Source organism: Taudactylus pleione, unplaced genomic scaffold, assembly GCF_031769625.1.
Source record: "Taudactylus pleione unplaced genomic scaffold, aTauple2 ptg000403l, whole genome shotgun sequence".
Classification (NCBI taxonomy): Eukaryota; Metazoa; Chordata; class Amphibia; order Anura; family Myobatrachidae; genus Taudactylus; species Taudactylus pleione.
The window spans coordinates 2719978-2745754 of NW_028284805.1; the positions used below are offsets into that span (position 1 = coordinate 2719978).

General features: G+C 49.4%; 1 protein-coding gene across 1 annotated transcript in view; it reads left to right on the forward strand.

Moving 5' to 3' along the window:
* Window positions 1–673: 673 nt before the first annotated feature.
* LOC148506455 (gastrula zinc finger protein XlCGF66.1-like) overlaps window positions 674–25777 on the forward strand; it is a 54318-nt gene continuing 29214 nt past the window's right edge. Inside the window, exons 1-5 of the mRNA XM_088446715.1 lie at window positions 674–709; window positions 15147–15257; window positions 17423–17614; window positions 17892–18038; window positions 18362–18412. Of these exons, the coding sequence (XP_088302841.1) occupies window positions 15180–15257; window positions 17423–17614; window positions 17892–18038; window positions 18362–18412 (468 nt within the window). The 5' untranslated portion in view covers window positions 674–709; window positions 15147–15179. The remainder of the gene's footprint in view (window positions 710–15146; window positions 15258–17422; window positions 17615–17891; window positions 18039–18361; window positions 18413–25777) is intronic.

Here is a 25777-nt window from a genome sequence, read left to right on the forward strand (position 1 = left end):
GGTGAGAGATGGTAGCGTGGAAGCTACTTGGTGCTGCCTGGGAGCAGTGTGGAGAAGCTGGTAGCGTGGAAGCTACTTGGAGCAGCCTGGGAGCCATAGGTAAGAGATGATAGCGTGGAAGCTACTTGGTGCGGCCTGGGAGCCGTGGGTGAGAGATAGTAGCGTGGAAGGCCTGGGAGCCATGTGGAGAAGCTGGTAGCATGGAAGCTACTTGGAGCGGCCTGGGAGCCGTAGGTGAGAGGCTGGTAGCGTGGATAGCTGAACGCAGTAGGCTTACGGATAACACTGGTCTAGGAACCAGCAGGAGCCTGGGACATACTGGTACTCAGAGGTACAGCTATAGCACAAGTAGTACACCAAGGGACATAACAAGATGTTCAAGCACTGAGTGCTATTAGAGGAGGATCTATATACCTAGAGTCTGGCAGCGATTGGTGGATACAGACAGGTGGTCTGGCAGTGGCATTCTGAGTGGAGCAAGGCACAACATGCAGAGGGAGTAATCATCTCTGCAGCCCTTGAGAATCAGGACCACACCTGTGATTCCAATTAAGACTAGCAATGTTCACAGACAGAGCAGAGTCCAGGTGATTAATCAGTGTGGGGAGGACAGCAGTCTGCACACAGAGATGTCACAGCCAGCATGATTCAGCCAGAGCAGATGTCCCAGGAGAATTAAAAACACAGATCCATGGAGCAGCTGGCAGAGGTAAGTCTCAAAGCAAAGGTAAAAACTAGCCAGGATTGTGACAGGCTCTTGGCTCATGCATGGACCTGAGACTTCAGTACGGTGCCTGCAATGTACATTGAACTACCTGGGCATTATTGAAACGAGGGCTACCCAGGTGAAGATGAAGTACATCTTATGTTGAAGATGATGAATTACCAGTGTCATCTGAATACATAGACAAAAGTTGAGTATACTGTATACTTTGTATGTTGATTGTTTGTTACTTGTAAATAAAGTGTGTTCATTTGTACTCACTCAAATGGTCACGTGTGTGTACTATTCATTTCAATCAGAACGAAACCCACCGTTATGCAACGTGGTATTGAAAAAAAGTTGTAATATCTGCGATCATTTTTATTGCAACAATTGGCAAACAATTGAATATGCCCCTATGACTCATCATTTTACCTAACCGTGTGTCTGTCTTTCTACCAACTTCTCCTGAGCCTCCCTTAATTAAATAAGATAATTAAATAAAGGAAGATAGAATCTGTGGCTTATGTACTGTAAGTTATATGTGCCTGTAACTGGTCATGATGGGGAGATGTTTGCTGATAAAACCTATATGACCAGCAAGACTGCAGGGGCAGGTTTCTACCCTGTGTTGCTCATGGTCCAAAATTAGACTTGACACCATGCCACTGAGGAGTCGCACTAAGTGGTATATTCATTAAGGTGTGAGTTTTTACAAGTGTTGATGTTGCCGTTAGCAACCAATGAGTCTCTACTTGGCATTTATCTAGCACCTTCTAGAAGATAATAGCTAGAATCTGATTGGTTGCTATGGGCAACATCTCCACTTCTAAAAACCTGCACTTTAGTAAATATACCCACAGGACTGAACGCTAGCAGAAGAGGGCAGAGGAGGGATTGGCAGGGGAGTATAGGGGGTATGTTTCCCATATGCTGGTAGATATTTTCTCACCCATGCCGTAATGTCTCACAGACTCTGACATGTGGGATACGGCACAGTTATGTTATGGTCCTGGGCAACCATCACTCCTACATAGAGAATAAATGAGGAGCAGACTGTTGCTGGGGATGTGTAGAATACACAGTATAGTGGTCCCCAAACTTTCTGGAATCGCGGTGCCCTAGAGTATCAGCATCTTTTTCATGGCGCCCCCAGACCAAAAGATTCTTATTGAGAAATGTATCACAAATGATTAAATTAAGATACATTGTGGTTACCTGTCATCCTTGGTCTCAGTCATGTGCTGGGGGACAGGGTCTCGCTCCTGTTTGTCAGTATATTTTATGATTGGCAGTCACTAACTCTGGTTTGGCCTATCACATGGACCATTAATAATTTGGTTTGGTCCTGGATCAACAAACCTGTATCTGGGAACCACTGCCCTAGTAATTATTCCTACAATGGCCACGATAGCACAGCAATTTACATTGGAATAAAAGGAGGATATAACATAGAATGTACAGATTACTTCATTATATAGTTTAGATATTGAATAAAAACAAGCGACCCTGTATCTATCCCGATGTCACGCTGCCTCCTGCCAGCCGCAGAGCCTCCCACAGAGCACATGGACACCGCGGAGCAATACATTCTATACATGCTGTGCTCTCCTCTCACCATCAGTAGCTGCCAGGATGACCCCGCCCAGCGCCTTCTGCCAGAAGCACTGCCCCCCATGCCCAGCCAGCGCCTGCTCTCTTAGGGGGAAGAGGAACATTGCACAGGCCGCAGATTAGGCAGGAGGCGGGTGCAATGACTTTTCGGTAGTGTTGTGGTGCCGCCCCCAGGAGATTTACAGACACTGTCCATCTTCAAAGTACTCTACACAGAGACAGAGCTTCTGATTTCCGGACTTTATGGAGGAAACCCGGACGGTGGTGACCCTACCCCAACTCCCTGCTATAAGATGCTGAGAGCCACAATGATGTAAATGCGGCACCACATCCCCATCATAGAGGGTCCCCCCATAGGGCTCCCCCAGAGGGGCTGTTACAGACGTCGGCATGTATGACACAGCTCCCTCCCTTACACATAACCGTGTCTCCTTCTCCTCCTGTATGTGCCGCAGTGACGCCGGTTTGTTTTACGGTTAGGTCTAGACTATACAGGGCTGATGGCCCTGTGACGTCACACCCACGTGACTCGGCCTGAAAGGGGGAGGGGCGGGGATGGTAACGGGGGACCAAAAGTGTCCCCTCGCGGGCTCGCTACAGATATTTATTCCCCCTCTATGCCCTAGTGGATGGTAACGCAGGAGCTGTCCAGCCTCCTGCAGCGGTCACGTGGTGTCTACGTCACAGAGGTCCTTTCTCCAACTTGGAAATAGCAGCACCCTTTGTTTTACCACTTGGCCAACAGGAAAGTTTGTGTCTCTGCGTTACTACATAATAACCTATAATAAGAGAGAGAGACAGCGAGAGCTGCAGCACATAACACATACATACATGCATGAGATGTGCTGTACTGTGGGGCTGCTCTGTACTCACTAACAGGAACATTCCCAATGATAACATATATGATGGCAGCTTAGGTGACAGCTGTGTATAACACAGAGACCTCTTATCACATCCTATCTCTGTCACATAGCTCCTGTTATTACACCAGGGGCAGGAGAACTACACATCCCAGCATGCCCTGCCACAGTGCTGCTGTTAGGGCATGCTGGGATATGTAGCCAGAACTGCTCGCATGATTGCGGTAGGAAAATGCTACAAGAATAGCGAGCAGTTCATACGCCTTTCGATGTACTCGATTAATCTAATAAATACCAGAGATGACGTATGATGCGAGCTGTAACTGTGTGCCCAGCGTTTTTTTTCTCAAAATAGCGGCCGCAGGTTTTGTTCGCTCGTTAGAGGCGTCAACAGACCGCAAAGAGCGAGCACTTAATTTAAATAGCCAGCCCCTTTTTCTGAGCGAGCGTCTGCAAATAGCGTCCGGCTCTGAATGAGGTCCAGTGTTCCCAGTGTTCCTGTCCCTGTAACTGTGTGCCCAGTGTTCCTGTCCCTGTGTGCCCAGTGCTCCTGTCCTTGTAACTATGTGCCCAGTGTTCCTATCCCTATAACTATGTGCCCAGTGCTCCTGTCCCTGTAACTGTGTGCCCAGTGTTCCTGTCCCTGTAACTGTGTGCCCAGTGCTCCTGTTCCTGTAACTGTGTGCCCAGTGCTCCTGTCCCTGTAACTATGTGCCCAGTGCTCCTGTCCCTGTAGCTATGTGCCCAGGGTTCCTATCCCTGTAACTGTGTGCCCAGTGCTCCTATCCCTGTAACTATGTGCCCAGTGCTCCTGTCCCTGTAACTGTGTGCCCAGTGCTCCTGTCCCTGTAACTATGTGCCCAGTGTTCCTGTCCCTGTAACTGTGTTCCCAGTGCTCCTGTCCCTGTAACTGTGTTCCCAGTGCTCCTGTCCCTGTAACTGTGTGCCCAGTGTTCCTGTCCCTGTAACTGTGTGCCCAGTGCCCCTGTCCCTGTAACTGTGTGCCCAGTGTTCCTATCCCTGTAACTGTGTTCCCAGTGTTCCTGTCCCTGTAACTGTGTGCCCAGTCTTCCTGTCCCTGTAACTGTGTGCCCAGTCTTCCTGTCCCTGTAACTGTGTGCCCAGTGTTCCTGTCCCTGTAACTGTGTGCCCAGTGTTCCTGTCCCTGTGTGCCCAGTGTTCCTGTCCCTGTAACTGTGTGCCCAGTGCTCCTGTCCCTGTAAATGTGTGCCCAGCGTTCCTGTCCCTGTAACTGTGTGCCCAGTGCTTCTGTCCCTGTAAGTGTGTGCCCAGTGCTCCTGTCCCTGTAAATGTGTGCCCAGTGTTCCTGTCCCTGTAACTGTGTGCCCAGTGCTCCTGTCCCTGTAACTGTGTGCCCAGTGTTCCTATCCCTGTAACTGTGTTCCCAGTGTTCCTGTCCCTGTAACTGTGTGCCCAGTCTTCCTGTCCCTGTAACTGTGTGCCCAGTCTTCCTGTCCCTGTAACTGTGTGCCCAGTGTTCCTGTCCCTGTAACTGTGTGCCCAGTGTTCCTGTCCCTGTGTGCCCAGTGTTCCTGTCCCTGTAACTGTGTGCCCAGTGCTCCTGTCCCTGTAAATGTGTGCCCAGCGTTCCTGTCCCTGTAACTGTGTGCCCAGTGCTTCTGTCCCTGTAAGTGTGTGCCCAGTGCTCCTGTCCCTGTAAATGTGTGCCGGCCAAACCGGGAGACTTGCCCTCTCCTCCAGGGGGCCGGGAGCGCCACCTGATATATGGGAGCCACCCGGCCATTGCGGGTGAGTTGGCAAGTATATACTGTGTGCTGTGCATTTGTACCTGTAAATGTGTGCCCAGTGTGGGGCATTGGGACCCCTTGTAATTGTCATCAGAAGATGCAATGTGGTATGATTACATGATGTCTTCTGTGCTGGTGCCATTTTATGGAGGACAGTGCACTTTTCACAAGCAAAGTTTATCTTCTGAAAAATGTCCGACACCTAACAAGTTTAATACATGTCACTGCATAACTCTAGTGTTTCAGTAATAGTCCAAAGTCCACAGTCCAAACTCCAGCTGGAGGAAAAACACCTGGAAAGAGATCTGTGTGTATGGTGTAAGAGAGAGTGAGAGACCCCTATAATCGAAATCAGGAATATCTGGATATAAGACGTCATGATTCTCAGGTGTGAATATGTGGATCAGGGGTGGGATAAACTGCTGGGTATAGTGATCAGGGTCTGGGGTGTGATAACCTGCTGGGTATGGTGATCAGTGTCAGGGGTGTGATAACCTGCTGGGTATAGTGATCAGTGTCAGGGGTGTGATAACCTGTGGGGTATAGTGATCAGTGTCAGGGGTGTGATAACCTGCTGGGTATAGTGATCAGTTTCAGGGGTGTGATAACCTGCGGGATATAGTGATCAGTGTCAGGGGTGTGATAACCTGCTGGGTATAGTAATCAGTTTCAGGGGTGTGATAACCTGCTGGGTATAGTGATCAGTGTCTGGGGTGTGATAACCTGCTGGGTATAGTGATCAGTGTCAGGGGTGGGATAACCTGCTGGGTATAGTGATCAGTGTCAGGGGTGTGATAACCTGCTGGGTATAGTGAACAGTATCAGGGCTGTGATAACCATAACCTGCTGGGTATAGTGATCAGCTTTAGGGGTGTGATAACCTGTGGGATATAGTGATCAGTGTCAGGGGTGTGATAACCTGCGGGATATAGTGATCAGTGTCAGGGGTGGGATAACCTGTGGGGTATAGTGATCAGTGTCAGGGGTGTGATAACCTGCTGGGTATAGTGACCAGTGTCAGGGGTGGGATAACCTGCTGGGTATAGTGATCAGCTTTAGGGGTGTGATAACCTGCGGGATATAGTGATCAGTGTCAGGGGTGGGATAACCTGCTGGGTATAGTGACCAGTGTCAGGGGTGTGATAACCTGCTGGGTATAGTGAACAGTGTCAGGGGTGGGATAACCTGCTGGGTATAGTGATCAGTGTCAGGGGTGGGATAACCTGCTGGGTATAGTGATCAGTGTCAGGGGTGTGATAACCTGCTGGGTATAGTGATCAGTGTCAGGGGTGTGATAACCTGCTGGGTATAGTGATCAGTGTCAGGGGTGTGATAACCTGCTGGGTATAGTGATCAGTGTCAGGGGTGTGATAACCTGCTGGGTATAGTGATCAGGGTCTGGGGTGTGATAACCTGCTGGGTATAGTGGTCAGGGTCTGGGGTGTGATAACATGCTGGGTATAGTGACCAGTGTCAGGGGTGTGATAACCTGCTGGGTATAGTGGTCAGGGTCTGGGGTGTGATAACCTGCTGGGGTATAGTGACCAGTGTCAGGGGTGTGATAACCTGCTGGGGTATAGTGATTAGTGTCAGGGGTGTGATAACCTGCTGGGGTATAGTGATTAGTGTCAGGGGTGTGATAACCTGCTGGGGTATAGTGACCAGTGTCAGGGGTGTGATAACCTGCTGGGTATAGTGATCAGTGTCAGGGGTGTGATAACCTGCTGGGTATAGTGATCAGTGTCAGGGGTGTGATAACCTGCTGGGTATAGTGATCAGTGTCAGGAGTGTGATAACCTGTGGGGTATAGTGATCAGTGTCAGGGGTGTGATAACCTGCTGGGTATAGTGATCAGTGTCAGGAGTGTGATAACCTGCTGGGTATAGTGATCAGTGTCAGGGGTGTGATAACCTGCTGGGTATAGTGATCAGTGTCAGGGGTGTGATAACCTGCGGTTATAGTGATCAGTGTCAGGGGTGTGATAACCTGCTGGGTATAGTGATCAGCTTTAGGGGTGTGATAACCTGCTGGGGTATAGTGACCAGTGTCAGGGGTGTGATAACCTGCTGGGTATAGTGATCAGTGTCAGGAGTGTGATAACCTGTGGGGTATAGTGATCAGTGTCAGGGGTGTGATAACCTGCTGGGTATAGTGATCAGTGTCAGGAGTGTGATAACCTGTGGGGTATAGTGATCAGTGTCAGGAGTGTGATAACCTGCTGGGTATAGTGATCAGTGTCAGGGGTGTGATAACCTGCTGGGTATAGTGACCAGCATCAGGGGTGGGGTAACCTGCTGGGTATAGTGATCAGGGTCTGGGGTGTGATACCACCCCTGATTACACATGCGCAGTACGCAACAATCGCCTGGGTGCCTGCATTTGCAAACTTGCGATCCAAGCTGATTGAGGCCCAAAGACCACTACATCACTGACAAAGATGGACATCGGAAACTGATGTCTGTCAACCATCGATGTTCCAGGCTCGATGGAAATCTCTTTTTTTCCATTTGATTCCCGGGATTGCAATGGTAGCCGCCATGGCATGCTCATTTTCTGACGCTCATCCAATAGTGTATTACCTCAGTTCAGCGGCAGACCCTGGAAGCGATGTCCGCAGTGCAGCTCCTTTACACATGCGCTAAAGTTCTGATTGCACTGTGCTTGCGCACCTAATAACCGGTATCCGGATAAAAGGTTAAAAATGAATAGGTCAACACCAAATGATTGACAGGTACAAAAGGTCGACAGTGAAAAAGGTCAACAGGTTCAAATGGTCGACGCATCAGTGGTCGACACAATTAAAAAAAAAAAATCCAACATTTAGAAGGTTAGGAGATAGGGGCCCTCATTCAGAGCCGTACGCTCTGAGCAGAGCGCACGCTCTGAATGAGGGCCGGCCTCCATGAAAATGGAGCGTCCTCCTGGACGCTCGTATAGCTGTGGGTGACCACCCACAGGCTATACGAGCGTGCAGTTTGATGGCCGCGATGGTCTTGAAAATGAAAATGCGAGACGGAGCCTGCGGTTGAGGTTTTCAACCGCAAGCTCCGGAGTGATTTTGGCTCTATCAGAGCCAAAATCACTCCCACTGACATCACTAGTGATGTCAGTGGGCCGGCTTCTGACGGGAGGCGTTCCCATGGGAACGCCCCCGTCAGGGAGGCACGCCCCCGGCACGCCTACCAAAGGGGGCGTGCTGTCAATCAACATCGGCAGCACGCCCCCTTTGATCAGACACAACGAGCGAAGGACTTTCCTTCGCTCGTCGCGTCTGGCGCATGCGCACGACGGAGCTCCCTCCGTCGTGCGCATGCTCAGTCCAGAACATCGACCCACTTGCGAGCGGACAGCCGCTCGCGAGTGGGTCTGAATCAGGCCCAGGGTTAGCTACTTGGTGGAGGGTTAAGGTGCGGGAGGGGACAGTTAGGGTTAAGCCCTAGGGCAGCGGTTGTCAACTGTGAGCAGTTCTTAGGTGTGCTGCCAGTGATGTGCCCGCCAGTGCGCATCCGCCATCAGCGTTATGCCTGCCAGTGCGCATCCGATGAAGGCGTTGTGCTCGCCAGTGCGCATCCGTTTCTGCCAGTTAAAACTTCAGACCCGGGCAGCGCTGAGCTCTTATGGATTGCTCAGACGTGACCCGGGCCAGGGGCGTAACTAGAACTTTTTGGGCCCCATAGCAACATTTTTAAGGGGCCCCCCTAACTTAGATCTTACACAATAACCACAGTAGTTCCCCTAAAACATTAAATGCCCACTGTAATGGTGCCCCTTATGCAATGCCCACTGTAATGGTGCCCCTTACGCAGTGCCCCCAGTAGTAAGACCCCTGTAGTTGCCCCCACTAATGAGCCCCCTGTAATGCCCCCAGTAGTGAGCCCCTTGTAGTTGCCCCCAGTAGTGAGCCCCCTGTAATGCCCCCAGTAGCTGCCCCCAGTAGGGAGCCCCCTGTAATGCCCCCTGTAGCTACCCCCAGTAGTGACCCCACTGTAGCTGCCCCAGTAGTGAGCCCCCTGTAGCTGCCCCCAGTAGTGAGATCCCAGTAGCTGCCTCCTACCCCCGCGTGCGCACACACACACACACACACAAAAACCACTTACCTTATCCCCGCACCTGTGAAGCCGCCGTCTGCCCCGACGCCCGCTCCTCAGCACTATGGGAGTGACGTCATGACGTCACTCCCATAGTGCACTGCGGGACCCGGAAGATGGAGTGAGCTCCGTCCTCCGGCTGCCGTCGGGGGTTTGAATAGGAGCCGGGCGTCCGCTGGTAACACAATCTCAGCGGGCGCCCGGCATATAGAGGGTGCAGGGGGTGCGATCGCTGGGCCCGGACCCCTTAAGCTGCCGGGCCCCATAGCAACCGCACCCCCTGCACCCTCCATAGTTACGCCACTGGCCCGGGCCATGACATTTGTCCTGACCTAGAGAAACACGGCTGCGTGACATAATAGGTCACACAGCCGCGTCGCTGTACCTCTCATCCGCAGAGTGCTCACTGCACTGCTGACCTGCACTGCAGTGAGTGACTAAGCAGGGCTCCAATCACAGTGCTTCAACAACTCCTGCCGCTGAGGGACAGGGACAACTGTGATCTTCTCTGCTGTTGGAAGGTAGTGGCAGGCTTGCCGACATTTAGCTCCCTCCCTCCTTCCGGGAGGGAGCTGTTGGGCTTACACTGCTGGGGTGTGACACGGTGAAAGGGGGCGGGGCCCGGACGGTGAAGCGTCATTGGGGCGGAGCATGGGAGCATGGCCGCGTCATCGTGGCTCCACCCCCTCTTCACAGTGCCATGATTAATGGCATTGTGCAGCCGGGGAGCAGGGCCACGATGACGCGATTCAGCGCGAATCGCATCACCGGCCCTCCGCTGCCGGGGATTATAGTTACAACCGCGGGGGGGGGGTGCGGACACGTCGTCGGGGGCCGGGAGCCGTGCCTCCCTTTCCGGGGGACCGGGAGCAGCACCTGATTTTCGGCAGGGTAGGCAAGTATGGGCAGGGGACAATGTGTTTTTTTGTTTTTCTCTGTGTGGGGCCATTGTGAATGTGTTTGTTCTGTGGAAGGCATTGTATATGTGTTTTTTCTGTGGGGGCCATTGTGAATGTTTTTGTTCTGTGGGGCCATTGTGAATGTTTTTGTTCTGTGGGGCCATTGTGTTTTTTTCTATGTGGGGGGCACTGTTATTGTTTTTTTTTCTCTGTAGGGGCCATTGTGATTGTGTTTCTTATGTGGGGGCCACTTGTGTTTTTTTTTCCATGGGGGCCACTGTTATTATGATTTTTTTCTGTGGGGGCCATTGTGATTGTGTTTTTCTGTGAGGCCATTATGTTTTTTTCTACGGGGGGAGGCACTGTTATTGTTTTTTTTTCTATGTAGGGGCCATTGTGAATGTGTTACTTCTGTGGGGGCCACTTGTGTTTTTTTTCCATGGGGGCCACTGTTATTATGATTTTTTTCTGTGGGGGCCATTGTGATTGTGTTTTTCTGTGGGGCCATTGTGTTTTTTTTCTATGGGGGGGCCATTGTGAATGTGTTTCTTCTGTGGGGGCCTCTTGTTTTTTTTTCTGTGGGGGCCACTGTTATTAAGATTTTTTTCTGTGGGGGCCATTGTGATTGTGTTTTTTTCTATGGGACCATTGTGATTGTGTCTTTCTGTGGTGGCCACTGTTATTGTGTTTTTTTCTATGGGACCATTGTGATTGTGTCTTTCTGTGGTGGCCACTGTTATTGTGTTTTTTTCTATGGGACCATTGTGATTGTGTCTTTCTGTGGTGGCCACTGTTATTGTGTTTTTTTCTATGGGACCATTGTGATTGTGTCTTTCTGTGGTGGCCACTGTTATTGTGTTTTTTTCTATGGGACCATTGTGATTCTGTTTCATTTTTACTAATTTTAACAGAAATAATAACAAATATCAACATATATTAAATATATATTGATATTTGTTATTATACATTATATTTAAAAAAAAAACTAAGAGTGTGCCTTGGCAGTTTGAAAATTTTGTATAGTTTGCCGTGAGTTAGGTTAGGGTTAAAAAAAAAGATGTCTGTCATATGTGTGTCGACTACTTGAAGCTGTCATCCTTTTCCACTGTCGTCATTTTGCCCACGTCAACCTATTGCATGTCGACCATTTGGTGTCGACCTATGCATTATCGACCTTTTATCAGTCGATCTTCTATACCACACCCTTAATAAGCATCGTTGGCTAAACCATTGAATGGGGATATGTTCAATATCCCAGTGCAGGAGATACCGGTGCTTAGAATAGCCGGCACCAGAATCCCGACACTTGTCAGAATCCCCGCACCGGCATCCCAAAGGAAAGTAGGGGGGAGGGTTAGGGTTAAGCACTAGTTTTAGGGTGCGGGGAGGGGGAGGTTAGGTTTAGGCACTAGCGGGAGTTTAGGTTTAGGAACAGGGTAAGCAGGGCTAGGGGTAAAGAGAGGGGGATGGTTAGGATAACAACCGAGAGGTGTCAGTATCCTATCCCTGTTGGGATGCCGGTGTCGGGATTTTGACCAAACGGCGACATCCCAAGTCATGTTGTGATGGCGCCTCTGCTTCCGCTATTCAGTGGCTGTACTTCTTATTTATTTTATTTATTTATTTATTACCAGTTATTTATATAGCGCACACATTTTCCCCAGCGCTTTACAGAGAGTATTTGGCCATTCACATCAGTCCCTGCCCCAGTGGAGCTTACAATCTATATTCCCTATCACATGCGCGCACACATACACACTAGGGTTAATTTGTGTTAGGAGCCAATTAACCTACCAGTATATTTTTGGAGTGTGGGAGGAAACCGGAGTACCCGGAGGAAACCCACACAAGCACAGGGAGAAAATACAAACTCCACACAGGTAGGGCCTTAGAGCCTAATTCAGCAACGGGCGCTAATACGATCGCGGCTGCGATTCCACACGGAACGCAGCTGCAAAACCATGCTAATGTTTCCAAGCTTCCCTGAGCATAGGGACGCCCACTGCTGCCTTCTCATGTCTATCCGACGACGTACAACAGCGTAAACATTGGTACCATCAACACACATCGGGCAGTCCCGCAGAATATAAGTCCAGTCTGACCGGCTGCAAACACTGCGGCTGTCCTGACACGCAGAGAACTCTCATGCTACGCAGGAGAACGCAATGACTGATTTATGCACGCTTATGAAATAGCATTTAAATGGTCAGATACGTCTGCGTTTTTCAAACCAACCCCCTTGTCACCACACCCGAATGCTACTGTCACTCACTTTGCAAGTGGTTCCCATGTACGAGAGTGACCACAATGCAATCGCTGCGCATGTGCAATAGCAAACCATCGCTCGATCTGCGAAAATATGGGCATTGCGTCTGCTGCTTAATCAGAGTAGGGCCGTCTCCAGGGGTGTTTGACCAGTGCCACCCCATAGAGGGCGTAGTCCTCCCACCCCTCCCACCTCTTTTTTGGCCACTGTCCCACTGCTCCCCCCGCTGGCCAAAGTGTCCCGTGGGCGGTCAGGAGGGGACAAGCACAAGTGCCCCCAGCATGATGTAGAATGGGAGGTGTGCAATTTGGGCACACCCCAAATGAAGTCATCTAGGGGCATGGTCTATGGAAAATAGACCACACTCCTTTTTCGGACACGTGTGGTGAAGCGCCAATAATTGTGACGATCGATAGCGGCTCAGGGTGTTGCTCCATCTGGAATCTTAGGGCCTGATTCAGAGATGTACGCTAACACGATGAATAGCGCACATCTCCGATGGTGGGAGGACTACGCATGCACAGCAGGTGTACTGCACATATGCAGCCCTCCAGCTGCGAGTCCGCTCGCAGTGTCTCCCAGCCGCAGCCTGATTGACAGACTGCGGCACTTGGGAGGCGGAGCGGGGGCGTTCCCTGGCAGCGTTCCCGGACATGGGGGCATGTCACCCTTGTTTTCCGGGAGGGATGAGGCCAGGGTCTGAGTGGGTGCACGCAGACTTCCTTGCCTTGCAAGCTGCCAGGACCCGGCCAGGCTGCGGGGAGCTTTAGCTCCCGAACATCTAAGCAAAGGAACATCGGCAACAACCGTAACCGATGGTTGCGATTGTTCCGATGGTGACCCCAGGCTGTGACCTTGGTCACAGCGCTGGTATCATGCAATTGCAATCGCAATTGTGTGACACCTCCTTCTGCATTCGCATTTTAAATGGACGGAATGGCACAGCCGCTGGTGTGCGCTTGTGTGCGACTGTGCATTCCGCCCATCTCTGAATCAGGCCCTTAGACCGGTGTCACGCTGAGCTTTGGGGAGGCTTATCAGGGGTGTTCGCATGTTGTTGTTGCTATTATTGGGTCTGATTCAGCACAGACCGCAAGTCTGCAATCGCATACACACGGCCGCTGCGGCAATCTCAATGTCGCCGCAGCACAAAATGCCGCCCTTTACCTTTATTTACATCCACAATATCTAGCAAGAAGCAAAAACATCAGTAACATCGAAACCCATCGGACCCAAATGCACAGTAGTGGTTGACCTGACCTCACTCAGAAATTGGTAGACTTCCTGTGTGCTGCATATTCCATCACAGGGGCCTTAATCATGCAGCCCCTGTAACGCCGTCCAAACGCACAGATGCAGTCTAAAGGGGAGTGTACGATAAGTGCAATGAGGACACGGAGATACCAGACAACTACGGTGCATAGAGTTTTATTTACGTGTATCCTTTAGATGCACCTTTTGTACATCCCATTGGTGTGATACAGACTTGCATGATGATGATGGTGACAGCCTATGGATGACCATCGATGGTTAACAGCCATCAAAATTGGAGATGGCCAGGTGAGAACCCCTGCTCCACTGGACATGGAATGACCCATGAAACACTGAATGACCATCAACCATCGGTGCCAAACCATTGATGGCTGATGAAAACATTTATGTTTCTCTTGTTGCGTTATAATAACAGCAACCGTAAAATGCTTCATCGCTCATAATAATGTTATGCAAACTAAAAGTGACCTTTTTTAAGGCCCGTTTTCTCCCTTCAATGGCAAAACCATACCTGCCGACTTTCAGCTCCCTCCTTCCGGGCTGTCCAGCTTCCACGGCAGGGGGGGGCGTGTCCTGGCAGAAAGGGGGCGGAGCGCTGTGATTTATGCAGCATTGGGGGCAGGGCATGAATTGTGTCATCGTGGATCCACCCCCTCTTCAAAATGACGATATTAGCGGCATTGTGAAGCAGAGGGCGGGGCTATGATGATGTGATTCGGCGAGCCGTGGGGGGGTCACGATTATCGGGAGGCTCCTGGACGAATCGGGAGGGTAGGCAAGTATGGGCAAATGTTGTTTGAAAAAAAATTCGGTTCTGCTTCTTTTTTGCTTTTGGACTACAAAAATAGCCAAAAATGTCACTGCGAGATTTGTGAGAGCAATTTTAGGTTATGTTAACACAGGAACTAAAGTAGTTTGGAGCCTGATATACTTAGTTAGTTACATTAATGTCATTCTAATATAATGATACGAGCAGATACAGCTTTACGCGATGGATTGTTTTGCCTACTTTGGCCTCATTCTGTGAAAAAAAGTAAAAGAATGCAAGTCCTAATGCTGGGCATACACTATACAATTATCTGTCAGATATCTGTCCAATCTGGCTGGTTGGAATGAAAACCTGGTAATGTATGGGAGCAAAGGACAATTGTCCATTATATGGTTTTAAACACTGAAAAACAGACAAAAAAAATTGTTCAAATTGGTTAAATTTGTTTTTTTTTAACCAATTTGGCTGAACGTCCATTTTTGTCTGTTTCCAGTGTTTGTGAACAAATGTTCGATTCTCATTTGCTCCCATAATTTACCAGGTTTTCTTCCAACCACCCAGATTGGACAGATATCTGACAGATAATTGTATAGTATATGCCCAGCATTAGGACTCTCCTAGATCTGCCACAGCAGTAACCTGAACATTGCTGATTGTGGACTGCAGAGTCTGGGACAATTGCACTCACCCCCCAGTTTGAGGGCCATAGTTTTGCTACTATTGCATATTGCAAACTAACATTTTCCCCAAATTAGTCTGACATATATTCCAACCTTCATGCAAATTGTTATCAAAATTGGAGATGGTCAGGTGGGGATGATGATATTCACAAATGGTCCAATTGACAAGGAATTACCCTCATATTTGACTACATAACATGTTCAATCTTTTCTGTTTTACTTGAAGCTGTGATACCCATTCTGTATAAATCACCGGAGGATGGACAAGGACAGGAGTCATGTGACTGAGAGGATATTACATATCACCCTGGAGATTATCTACCAGCTGACTGGGGAGGTGAGGGAGTCTGGGAGTGTCACAGTGACATCACTATCATCTCTATTACTAACACAGGGACCTGACTGGGGAGGTGAGGGAGTCTGGGAGTGTCACAGTGACATCATTCTTATCTCTATTACTAACACAGGGACCTGACTGGGGAGGTGAGGGAGTCTGGGAGTGTCACAGTGACATCACTATTATCTCTATTACTAACACAGGGACCTGACTGGGGAGGTGAGGGAGTCTGGGAGTGTCACAGTGACATCACTATTATCTCTATTACTAACACAGGGACCTGACTGGGGAGGTGAGGGAGTCTGGGAGTGTCACAGTGACATCACTATTATCTCTATTACTAACACAGGGACCTGACTGGGGAGGTGAGGGAGTCTGGGAGTGTCACAGTGACATCACTATTATCTCTATTACTAACACAGGGACATGACTGGGGAGGTGAGGGAGTCTGGGAGTGTCACAGTGACATCAGTATTATCTCTATTACTAACACAGGGACCTGACTGGGGAGGTGAGGGAGTCTGGGAGTGTCACAGTGACATCACTATTATCTCTATTACTAACACAGGGACCTGACTGGGGAGGTGAGGGAGTCTGGGAGTGTCACAGTGACATCATTCTTATCTCTATTACTAACACAGGGACATGACTGGGGAGGTGAGGGAGTCTGGGAGTGTCACAGTGACATCAGTATTATCTCTATTACTAACACAGGGACCTGACTGGGGAGGTGAGGGAGTCTGGGAGTGTCACAGTGACATCACTATTATCTCTATTACTAACACAGGGACCTGACTGGGGAGGTGAGGGAGTCTGGGAGTGTCACAGTGACATCACTATTATCTCTATTACTAACACAGGTACCTGACTGGGGAGGTGAGGGAGTCTGGGAGTGTCACAGTGACATCACTATCATCTCTATTACTAACACAGGGACATGACTGGGGAGGTGAGGGAGTCTGGGAGTGTCACAGTGACATCACTATTATCTCTATTACTAACACAGGGACCTGACTGGGGAGGTGAGGGAGTCTGGGAGTGTCACAGTGACATCACTATCATCTCTATTACTAACACAGGGACCTGACTGGGGAGGTGAGGGAGTCTGGGGGTGTCACAGTGACATCACTATTATCTCTATTACTAACACAGGGACCTGACTGGGGAGGTGAGGGAGTCTGGGAGTGTCACAGTGACATCACTATTATCTCTATTACTAACACAGGGACCTGACTGGGGAGGTGAGAGAGTCTGGGAGTGTCACAGTGACATCACTATTAGCTCTATTACTAACACAGGGACCTGACTGGGGAGGTGAGGGAGTCTGGGAGTGTCACAGTGACATCAGTATTATCTCTATTACTAACACATGGACCTGACTGGGGAGGTGAGGGAGTCTGGGAGTGTCACAGTTACATCACTATTAGCTCTATTACTAACACAGGGACCTGACTGGGGAGGTGAGGGAGTCTGGGAGTGTCACAGTGACATCAGTATTATCTCTATTACTAACACATGGACCTGACTGGTGAGGCGAGGGAGTCTGGGAGTGTCACAGTGATATAATTCTTATCTCTATTACTAACACAGGGACCTGACGGGGGAGGTGAGGGAGACTGGGAGTGTCACAGTGACATCACTCTTATCTCTATTACTAACACAGGGACCTGACTGGGGAGGTGAGGGAGTCTGGGAGTGTCACAGTGACATCACTATTATCTCTATTACTAACACAGGGACCTGACTGGGGAGGTGAGGGAGTCTGGGAGTGTCACAGTGACATCATTCTTATCTCTTTTACTAACACAGGGACCTGACTGGGGAGGTGATGGAGTCTGGGAGTGTCACAGTGACATCACTCTTATCTCTATTACTAACACAGGGACCTGACTGGGGAGGTGAGGGAGTCTGGGAGTGTCACAGTGACATCACTATTATCTCTATTACTAACACAGGGACCTGACTGGGGAGGTGAGAGAGTCTGGGAGTGTCACAGTGACATCATTCTTATCTCTTTTACTAACACAGGGACCTGACTGGGGAGGTGAGGGAGTCTGGGAGTGTCACAGTGACATCACTATTATCTCGATTACTAACACAGGGACCTGACTGAGGAGCTGTGTAATTCTGGGAAAGTCTATACAATAATGTCTCTCAATACACAGGATTATACAGTAGTGAAGAAGACATCTGGTGACTGTGTAATACCCAGCAGCCCTCACCTTGTGTCAGGAGGACTGAGCAGGACCCAGAGCCCCATCATGGTGCCTCCACCTCACTCACATAAACATGAGAGGCACAATGACCAGAAGATCCTGGAACTCACCAACAAGATCATTCAGCTGCTGACTGGAGAGGTGACTGCTGGGAATGGGACATTATACAGTAACACCAGGGGATGTGTCTGGGTGATGACTGGAGAGGTGACTGCTGGGAATGGGACATTATACAGTAACACCAGGGGATGTGTCTGGGTGATGACTGGAGAGGTGACTGCTGGGAATGGGACATTATACAGTAACACCAGGGGATGTGTCTGGGTGATGACTGGAGAGGTGACTGCTGGGAATGGGACATTAGACAGTAACACCAGGGGATGTGTCTGGGTGATGACTGTATCATTGTGTGTGTCAGGTTCCTATAAGGTGTGAGGACGTCACTGTCTATTTCTCCATGGAGGAGTGGGAGTATATAGAAGGACACAGGGGTCTGTACAAGGACGTGATGATGGAGAATCACCGGCCCCTCACATCACTGGGTAAGAGGAGACTGTCACTTACTGTAATGGAGAGAGCAGCTATGGGGCCACCTATATACACATCATCTGATAATCACATATATACAGTATAATCAGTCACTGTGTGTGTCCTACAGATGGAGCCAGTAACAGGAATACCCCAGAGAGATGTCCCCGTCCTCAGGACAATAACCCACAAGACTATGAGGTAGGTGGAATTTGCGTAGTTTCCCAATACCAAAGTGACGCTACAGTATATGATCTGTAGGACAGCTGTGCGGGTCTCATACACTGATGTCTTCTGTTTACTCAGAATTAAATCAGTTATTATATGTGTGTCATTTATATTGTTTTATGGGCTATTCAGGTTGAAGAAATCATTAACGTAGAAAACATAATGGTAGAAGAAGAGACGTATGTGATGGGTGATCAGCAGTGTAAGGAGGAGGAAATCCCTACAGCTATCAGCACAGGTGAGTAATAATCACTAAGTACAGAACAGTCACATATTCTCTTTGTTCTGTCACTACAGCAATCTCTTATCCTACACCCTCCTCTGTCACTACAGCACTCTCTTATCCTACACCTTCCTCTGTCACTACAGCACTCTCTTATCCTATACCTTCCTCTGTCTCTACAGCAATCTCTTATCCTACACCCTCCTCTGTCACTACAGCAATCTCTTATCCTACACCCTCCTCTGTCACTACAGCACTCTCTTATCCTACACCCTCCTCTGTCACTACAGCAATCTCTTATCCTACACCCTCCTCTGTCATTACAGCCATCTCTTATCCTACACCCTCCTCTGTCACTACAGCCATCTCTTATCCTACACCCTCCTCTGTCACTACAGCCATCTCTTACCCTACACCCTCCTCTGTCACTACAGCCATCTCTTATCCTACACCCTCCTCTGTCACTAAAGCCATCTCTTATCCTACACCCTCCTCTGTCACTACAGCCATCTCTTATCCTACACCCTCCTCTGTCACTACAGCCATCTCTTATCCTACACCCTCCTCTGTCACTACAGCATCTCTTATCCTACACCCTCCTCTGTCACTACAGCCATCTCTTATCCTACACCCTCCTCTGTCACTACAGCCATCTCTTATCCTACACCCTCCTCTGTCACTACAGCCATCTCTTATCCTACACCCTCCTCTGTCACTACTACAGCAATCTCTTATCCTACACCCTCCTCTGTCACGACAGCAATCTCTTATCCTACACCCTCCTCTGTCACTACTATAGCAGTCTCTTATCCTACACCCTCCTCTGTCACTACTACAGCAATCTCTTATCCTACACCCTCCTCTGTCACTACAGCCATCTCTTATCCTACACCCTCCTCTGTCACTGCAGCCATCTCTTATCCTACACCCTCCTCTGTCACTACAGCAATCTCTTATCCTACACCCTCCTCTGTCACTACAGCAATCTTTTATCCTACACCCTCCTCTGTCACTACAGCAATCTCTTATCCTACACCCTCCTCTGCCACTACTACAGCAATCTCTTATCCTACACCCTCCTCTGTCACTACTACAGCAATCTCTTATCCTACACCCTCCTCTGTCACTACTAGAGAAATCTCTTATCCTACACCTTCCTCTGTCACTACAGCCATCTCTTATCCCACACCCTCCTCTGTCACTACAGCCATCTCTTATCCCACACCCTCCTCTGTCACTACAGCCATCTCTTATCCCACACCCTCCTCTGTCACTACAGCACTCTCTTATCCCACACCCTCCTCTGTCACTACAGCACTCTCTTATCCCACACCCTCCTCTGTCACTACAGCACTCTCTTATTCTACACCCTCCTCTGTCACTACTAGAGCAATCTCTTATCCTACACCCTCCTCTGTCACTACAGCCATCTCTTATCCCACACCCTCCTCTGTCACTACAGCCATCTCTTATCCCACACCCTCCTCTGTCACTACAGCCATCTCTTATCCCACACCCTCCTCTGTCACTACAGCACTCTCTTATCCCACACCCTCCTCTGTCACTACAGCACTCTCTTATCCCACACCCTCCTCTGTCACTACAGCCATCTCTTATCCCACACCTTCCTCTGTCACTACAGCCGTCTCTTATCGTACACACTCCTCTGTCACTACAGCCATCTCTTATCCTACACCCTCCTCTGTCACTACAGCCATCTCTTATCCTACACCCTCCTCTGTCACTACAGCCATCTCTTATCCTACACTCTCCTCTGTCACTACAGCCATCTCTTATCCCACACTCTCCTCTGTCACTACAGCCATCTCTTATCCCACACCCTCCTCTGTCACTACAACCATCTCTTATCCCACACCCTCCTCTGTCACTACAGCCATCTCTTATCCTACACCCTCCTCTGTCACTACAGCCATCTCTTATCCCACACTCTCCTCTGTCACTACAGCCATCTCTTATCCCACACCCTCCTCTGTCACTACAGCCATCTCTTATCCTACACTCTCCTCTGTCACTACAGCATCTCTTATCCTACACCCACCTGTCACTACAGCAATCTCTTATCCTACATCCTCCTCTGTCACTACAGCAGTCTCTTATCTTACATCTACATCCTCCTCTGTCACTACAGCAATCTCTTATCCTACATCCTCCTCTGTCACTTCAGCAGTCTCTTATCCTACACCCTGCTCTGTCACTACAGCAGTCTCTTATCCTACACCCTCCTCTGTCACTACAGCAATCTCTTATCCTACACCTTCCTCTGTCACTACAGCAATCTCTTATCCTACACCCTCCTCTGTCACTACTACAGCACTCTCTTATCCTACACCCTCCTCTGTCACTACAGCCATCTCTTATCCTACACCCTCCTCTGTCACTACAGCCATCTCTTATCCTACACCCTCCTCTGTCACTACTACAGCCATCTCTTATCCTACACCCTCCTCTGTCACTACAGCCATCTCTTATCCTACACCCTCCTCTGTCACTACAGCAATCTCTTATTCTACACCCTCCTCTGTCACTACAGCCATCTCTTATCCCACACCCTCCTCTGTCACTACAGCCATCTCTTATCCTACACTCTCCTCTGTCACTACAGCATCTCTTATCCTACACCCACCTGTCACTACAGCCATCTCTTATCCTACACCCTCCTCTGTCACTACAGCAATCTCTTATCCTACATCCTCCTCTGTCACTACAGCAGTCTCTTATCTTACATCTACATCCTCCTCTGTCACTACAGCAATCTCTTATCCTACATCCTCCTCTGTCACTTCAGCAGTCTCTTATCCTACACCCTGCTCTGTCACTACAGCAGTCTCTTATCCTACACCCTCCTCTGTCACTACAGCAATCTCTTATCCTACACCTTCCTCTGTCACTACAGCAATCTCTTATCCTACACCCTCCTCTGTCACTACTACAGCACTCTCTTATCCTACACCCTCCTCTGTCACTACAGCCATCTCTTATCCTACACCCTCCTCTGTCACTACAGCCATCTCTTATCCTACACCCTCCTCTGTCACTACTACAGCCATCTCTTATCCTACACCCTCCTCTGTCACTACAGCCATCTCTTATTCTACACCCTCCTCTGTCACTACAGCCATCTCTTATCCTACACCCTCCTCTGTCACTACAGCAATCTCTTATCCTACACCCTCCTCTGTCACGACAGCAATCTCTTATCCTACACCTTCCTCTGTCACGACAGCAATCTCTTATCCTACACCCTCCTCTGTCACGACAGCAATCTCTTATCCTACACCCTCCTCTGTCACTACAGCAATCTCTTATCCTACACCCTCCTCTGTCACTACTACAGCAATCTCTTATCCTACACCCTCCTCTGTCACTACAGCAATGTTTTATCCTACACCCTCCTCTGTCACTACAGCAATCTTTTATCCTACACCCTCCTCTGTCACTACAGCAATCTCTTATCCTACACCCTCCTCTGTCACTACAGCAATCTCTTATCCTACACCCTCCTCTGTCACTACTACAGCAATCTCTTATCCTACACCCTCCTCTGTCACTACAGCCATCTCTTATCCTACACCCTCCTCTGTCACTACAGCCATCTCTTATCCTACACCCTCCTCTGTCACTACAGCCATCTCTTATCCCACACCCTCCTCTGTCACTACAGCCATCTCTTATCCCACACCCTCCTCTGTCACTACAGCCATCTCTTATCCCACACCCTCCTCTGTCACTACAGCCATCTCTTATCCCACACCCTCCTTTGTCACTACAGCACTCTCTTATCCCACACCCTCCTCTGTCACTACAGCACTCTCTTATCCCACACCCTCCTCTGTCACTACAGCACTCTCTTATCCCACACCCTCCTCTGTCACTACAGCCGTCTCTTATCCCACACCCTCCTCTGTCACTACAGCCGTCTCTTATCCCACACCCTCCTCTGTCACTACAGCCGTCTCTTATCCCACACCCTCCTCTGTCACTACAGCCGTCTCTTATCCCACACCCTCCTCTGTCACTACAGCCGTCTCTTATCCCACACCTTCCTCTGTCACTACAGCCGTCTCTTATCGTACACACTCCTCTGTCACTACAGCCGTCTCTTATCCTACACCCTCCTCTGTCACTACAGCCGTCTCTTATCCCACACCCTCCTCTGTCACTACAGCCGTCTCTTATCCCTCACTACAGCCATCTCTTATCCCACACTCTCCTCTGTCACTACAGCCATCTTTTATCCCACACCCTCCTCTGTCACTACAACCATCTCTTATCCCACACCCTCCTCTGTCACTACAGCCATCTCTTATCCTACACCCTCCTCTGTCACTACAGCCATCTCTTATCCCACACTCTCCTCTGTCACTACAGCCATCTCTTATCCCACACCCTCCTCTGTCACTACAGCCATCTCTTATCCTACACTCTCCTCTGTCACTACAGCATCTCTTATCCTACACCCACCTGTCACTACAGCAATCTCTTATCCTACACCCTCCTCTGTCACTACAGCAATCTCTTATCCTACATCCTCCTCTGTCACTACAGCAGTCTCTTATCTTACATCTACATCCTCCTCTGTCACTACAGCAATCTCTTATCCTACATCCTCCTCTGTCACTTCAGCAGTCTCTTATCCTACACCCTGCTCTGTCACTACAGCAGTCTCTTATCCTACACCCTCCTCTGTCACTACAGCAATCTCTTATCCTACACCTTCCTCTGTCACTAAAGCAATCTCTTATCCTACACCCTCCTCTGTCACTACTACAGCACTCTCTTATCCTACACCCTCCTCTGTCACTACAGCCATCTCTTATCCTACACCCTCCTCTGTCACTACAGCCATCTCTTATCCTACACCCTCCTCTGTCACTACAGCAATCTCTTATCCTACACCCTCCTCTGTCACTACAGCAATCTCTTTGTCACGGCCAGGGTATTTCAGCATGGCGCTAGGCGGGTGTTACCTGTGAGGTCATTGTGGCGCGGGCTGTCTGGTGGCGGAGCTGGTGTCTGGCGGGGGGCTTTTGCTGCGCGCATTGTTGTGCGGCCCTGTTGTCACTCTGCACTGGTGAGCCCTGGCAGCGTCTCCGTTCCGTTTGGCATGGGCACCGCCATCTTGCCTTCTGGCCATGTGATGCGGCTGGCCAATCCTGGTGAGTCACATGTTCCCTCCGGCCAGTAACAGCACGGCATGGGGTATTTAGGAAGGGTCAGTGCCTTCCTTCTTTGCCAGTGCAATGTGTATCTCAGCCTAGCTGAGAGGGAGTTCTCTGTGCTTATCCTGTTCCTGTGAATTCGCTGTCTGCCAGTCTGCCTGTCAGCTCTTAGCTCCCACTGGACTACCCCGCTTCCTCCATCACCCTTGCCCATACCTGAGTGCCTGAGCCTGCTGACATCCTGCGCTTCAGTTCACTACCTGCATACCTGGCTTGTTTATTTTCAGTTTCACTACCTGCACACCTGGCTTGTTTATTTTCAGTTTCACTACCTGCACACCTGGACAGCTCTAATTGTTTCTACTTGGACATTAACCCATTACTCCCACCACAGAGCTCTTGTGCACATTTATATATTCCTGGACGTTTATTTACTGCCACATTATATGTCTGCTCAAGCACTTATTAAAAATCCTAGTTTTATTTTCAAATCTGCTTCTGTGATCGCTCCTGCTACCCCCCCGGGTCCACAAACAACCCAGAACATAACACTCTTATCCTACACCCTCCTCTGTCACTACTACAGCAATCTCTTATCCTACACCCTCCTCTGTCACTACAGCCATCTCTTATCCTACACCCTCCTCTGTCACTACAGCCATCTCTTATCCTACACCCACCTCTGTCACTACAGCCATCTCTTATCCTACACCCTCCTCTGTCACTACAGCCATCTCTTATCCTTTACCCTCCTCTGTCACTACAGCAATCTCTTATCCTACACCCTCCTCTGTCACTACAGCCATCTCTTAGTCTACACCCTCCTCTGTCACTACAGCACTCTCTTATCCTACACCCTCCTCTGTCAATACAGCACTCTCTTATCCTACAATCTCCTCTGTCACTACAGCACTCTCTTATCCTACACCCTCCTCTGTCACTACAGCAATCTCTTATCCTACACCCTCCTCTGTCACTACAGCAATCTCTTATCCTACACTCTCCTCTGTCACTACAGCAATCTCTTATCCTACACCCTCCTCTGTCACTACAGCAATCTCTTATCCTACACCCTCCTCTGTCACTACAGCAATCTCTTATCCTACACCCTCCTCTGTCACTACAGCCATCTCTTATCCTACACTCTCCTCTGTCACTACAGCCATCTCTTATGCTACACCCTCCTCTGTCACTACAGCCATCTCTTATGCTACACCCTCCTCTGTCACTACAGCCATCTCTTAGTCTACACCCTCCTCTGTCACTACAGCACTCTCTTATCCTACACCCTCCTCTGTCACTACAGCAATCTCTTATCCTACACCCTCCTCTGTCACTACAGCAATCTCTTATCCTACACTCTCCTCTGTCACTACAGCAATCTCTTATCCTACACCCTCCTCTGTCACTACAGCAATCTCTTATCCTACACCCTCCTCTGTCACTACAGCAATCTCTTATCCTACACCCTCCTCTGTCACTACAGCAATCTCTTATCCTACACTCTCCTCTGTCACTACAGCAATCTCTTATCCTACACCCTCCTCTGTCACTACAGCCATCTCTTATCCTACACCCTCCTCTGTCACTACAGCCATCTCTTATCCTACACCCTCCTCTGTCACTACAGCCATCTCTTATCCTACACCCTCCTCTGTCACTACAGCCATCTCTTATCCTACACCCTCCTCTGTCACTACAGCCATCTCTTATCCTACACCCTCCTCTGTCACTACAGCCATCTCTTATCCTACACCCTCCTCTGTCACTACAGCAATCTCTTATCCTACACCTTCCTCTGTCACTACAGCACTCTCTTATCCTACACCCTCCTCTGTCACTACAGCACTCTCTTATCCTACACTCTCCTCTGTCACTACAGCACTCTCTTATCCTACACCCTCCTCTGTCACTACAGCAATCTCTTATCCTACACCCTCCTCTGTCACTACAGCAGTCTCTTATCCTACACTCTCCTCTGTCACTACAGCAATCTCTTATCCTACACCTTCCTCTGTCACTACAGCTGTCTCTTATCGTACACACTCCTCTGTCACTACAGCCGTCTCTTATCCTACACCCTCCTCTGTCACTACAGCGGTCTCTTATCCTACACCCTCCTCTGTCACTACAGCCATCTCTTAT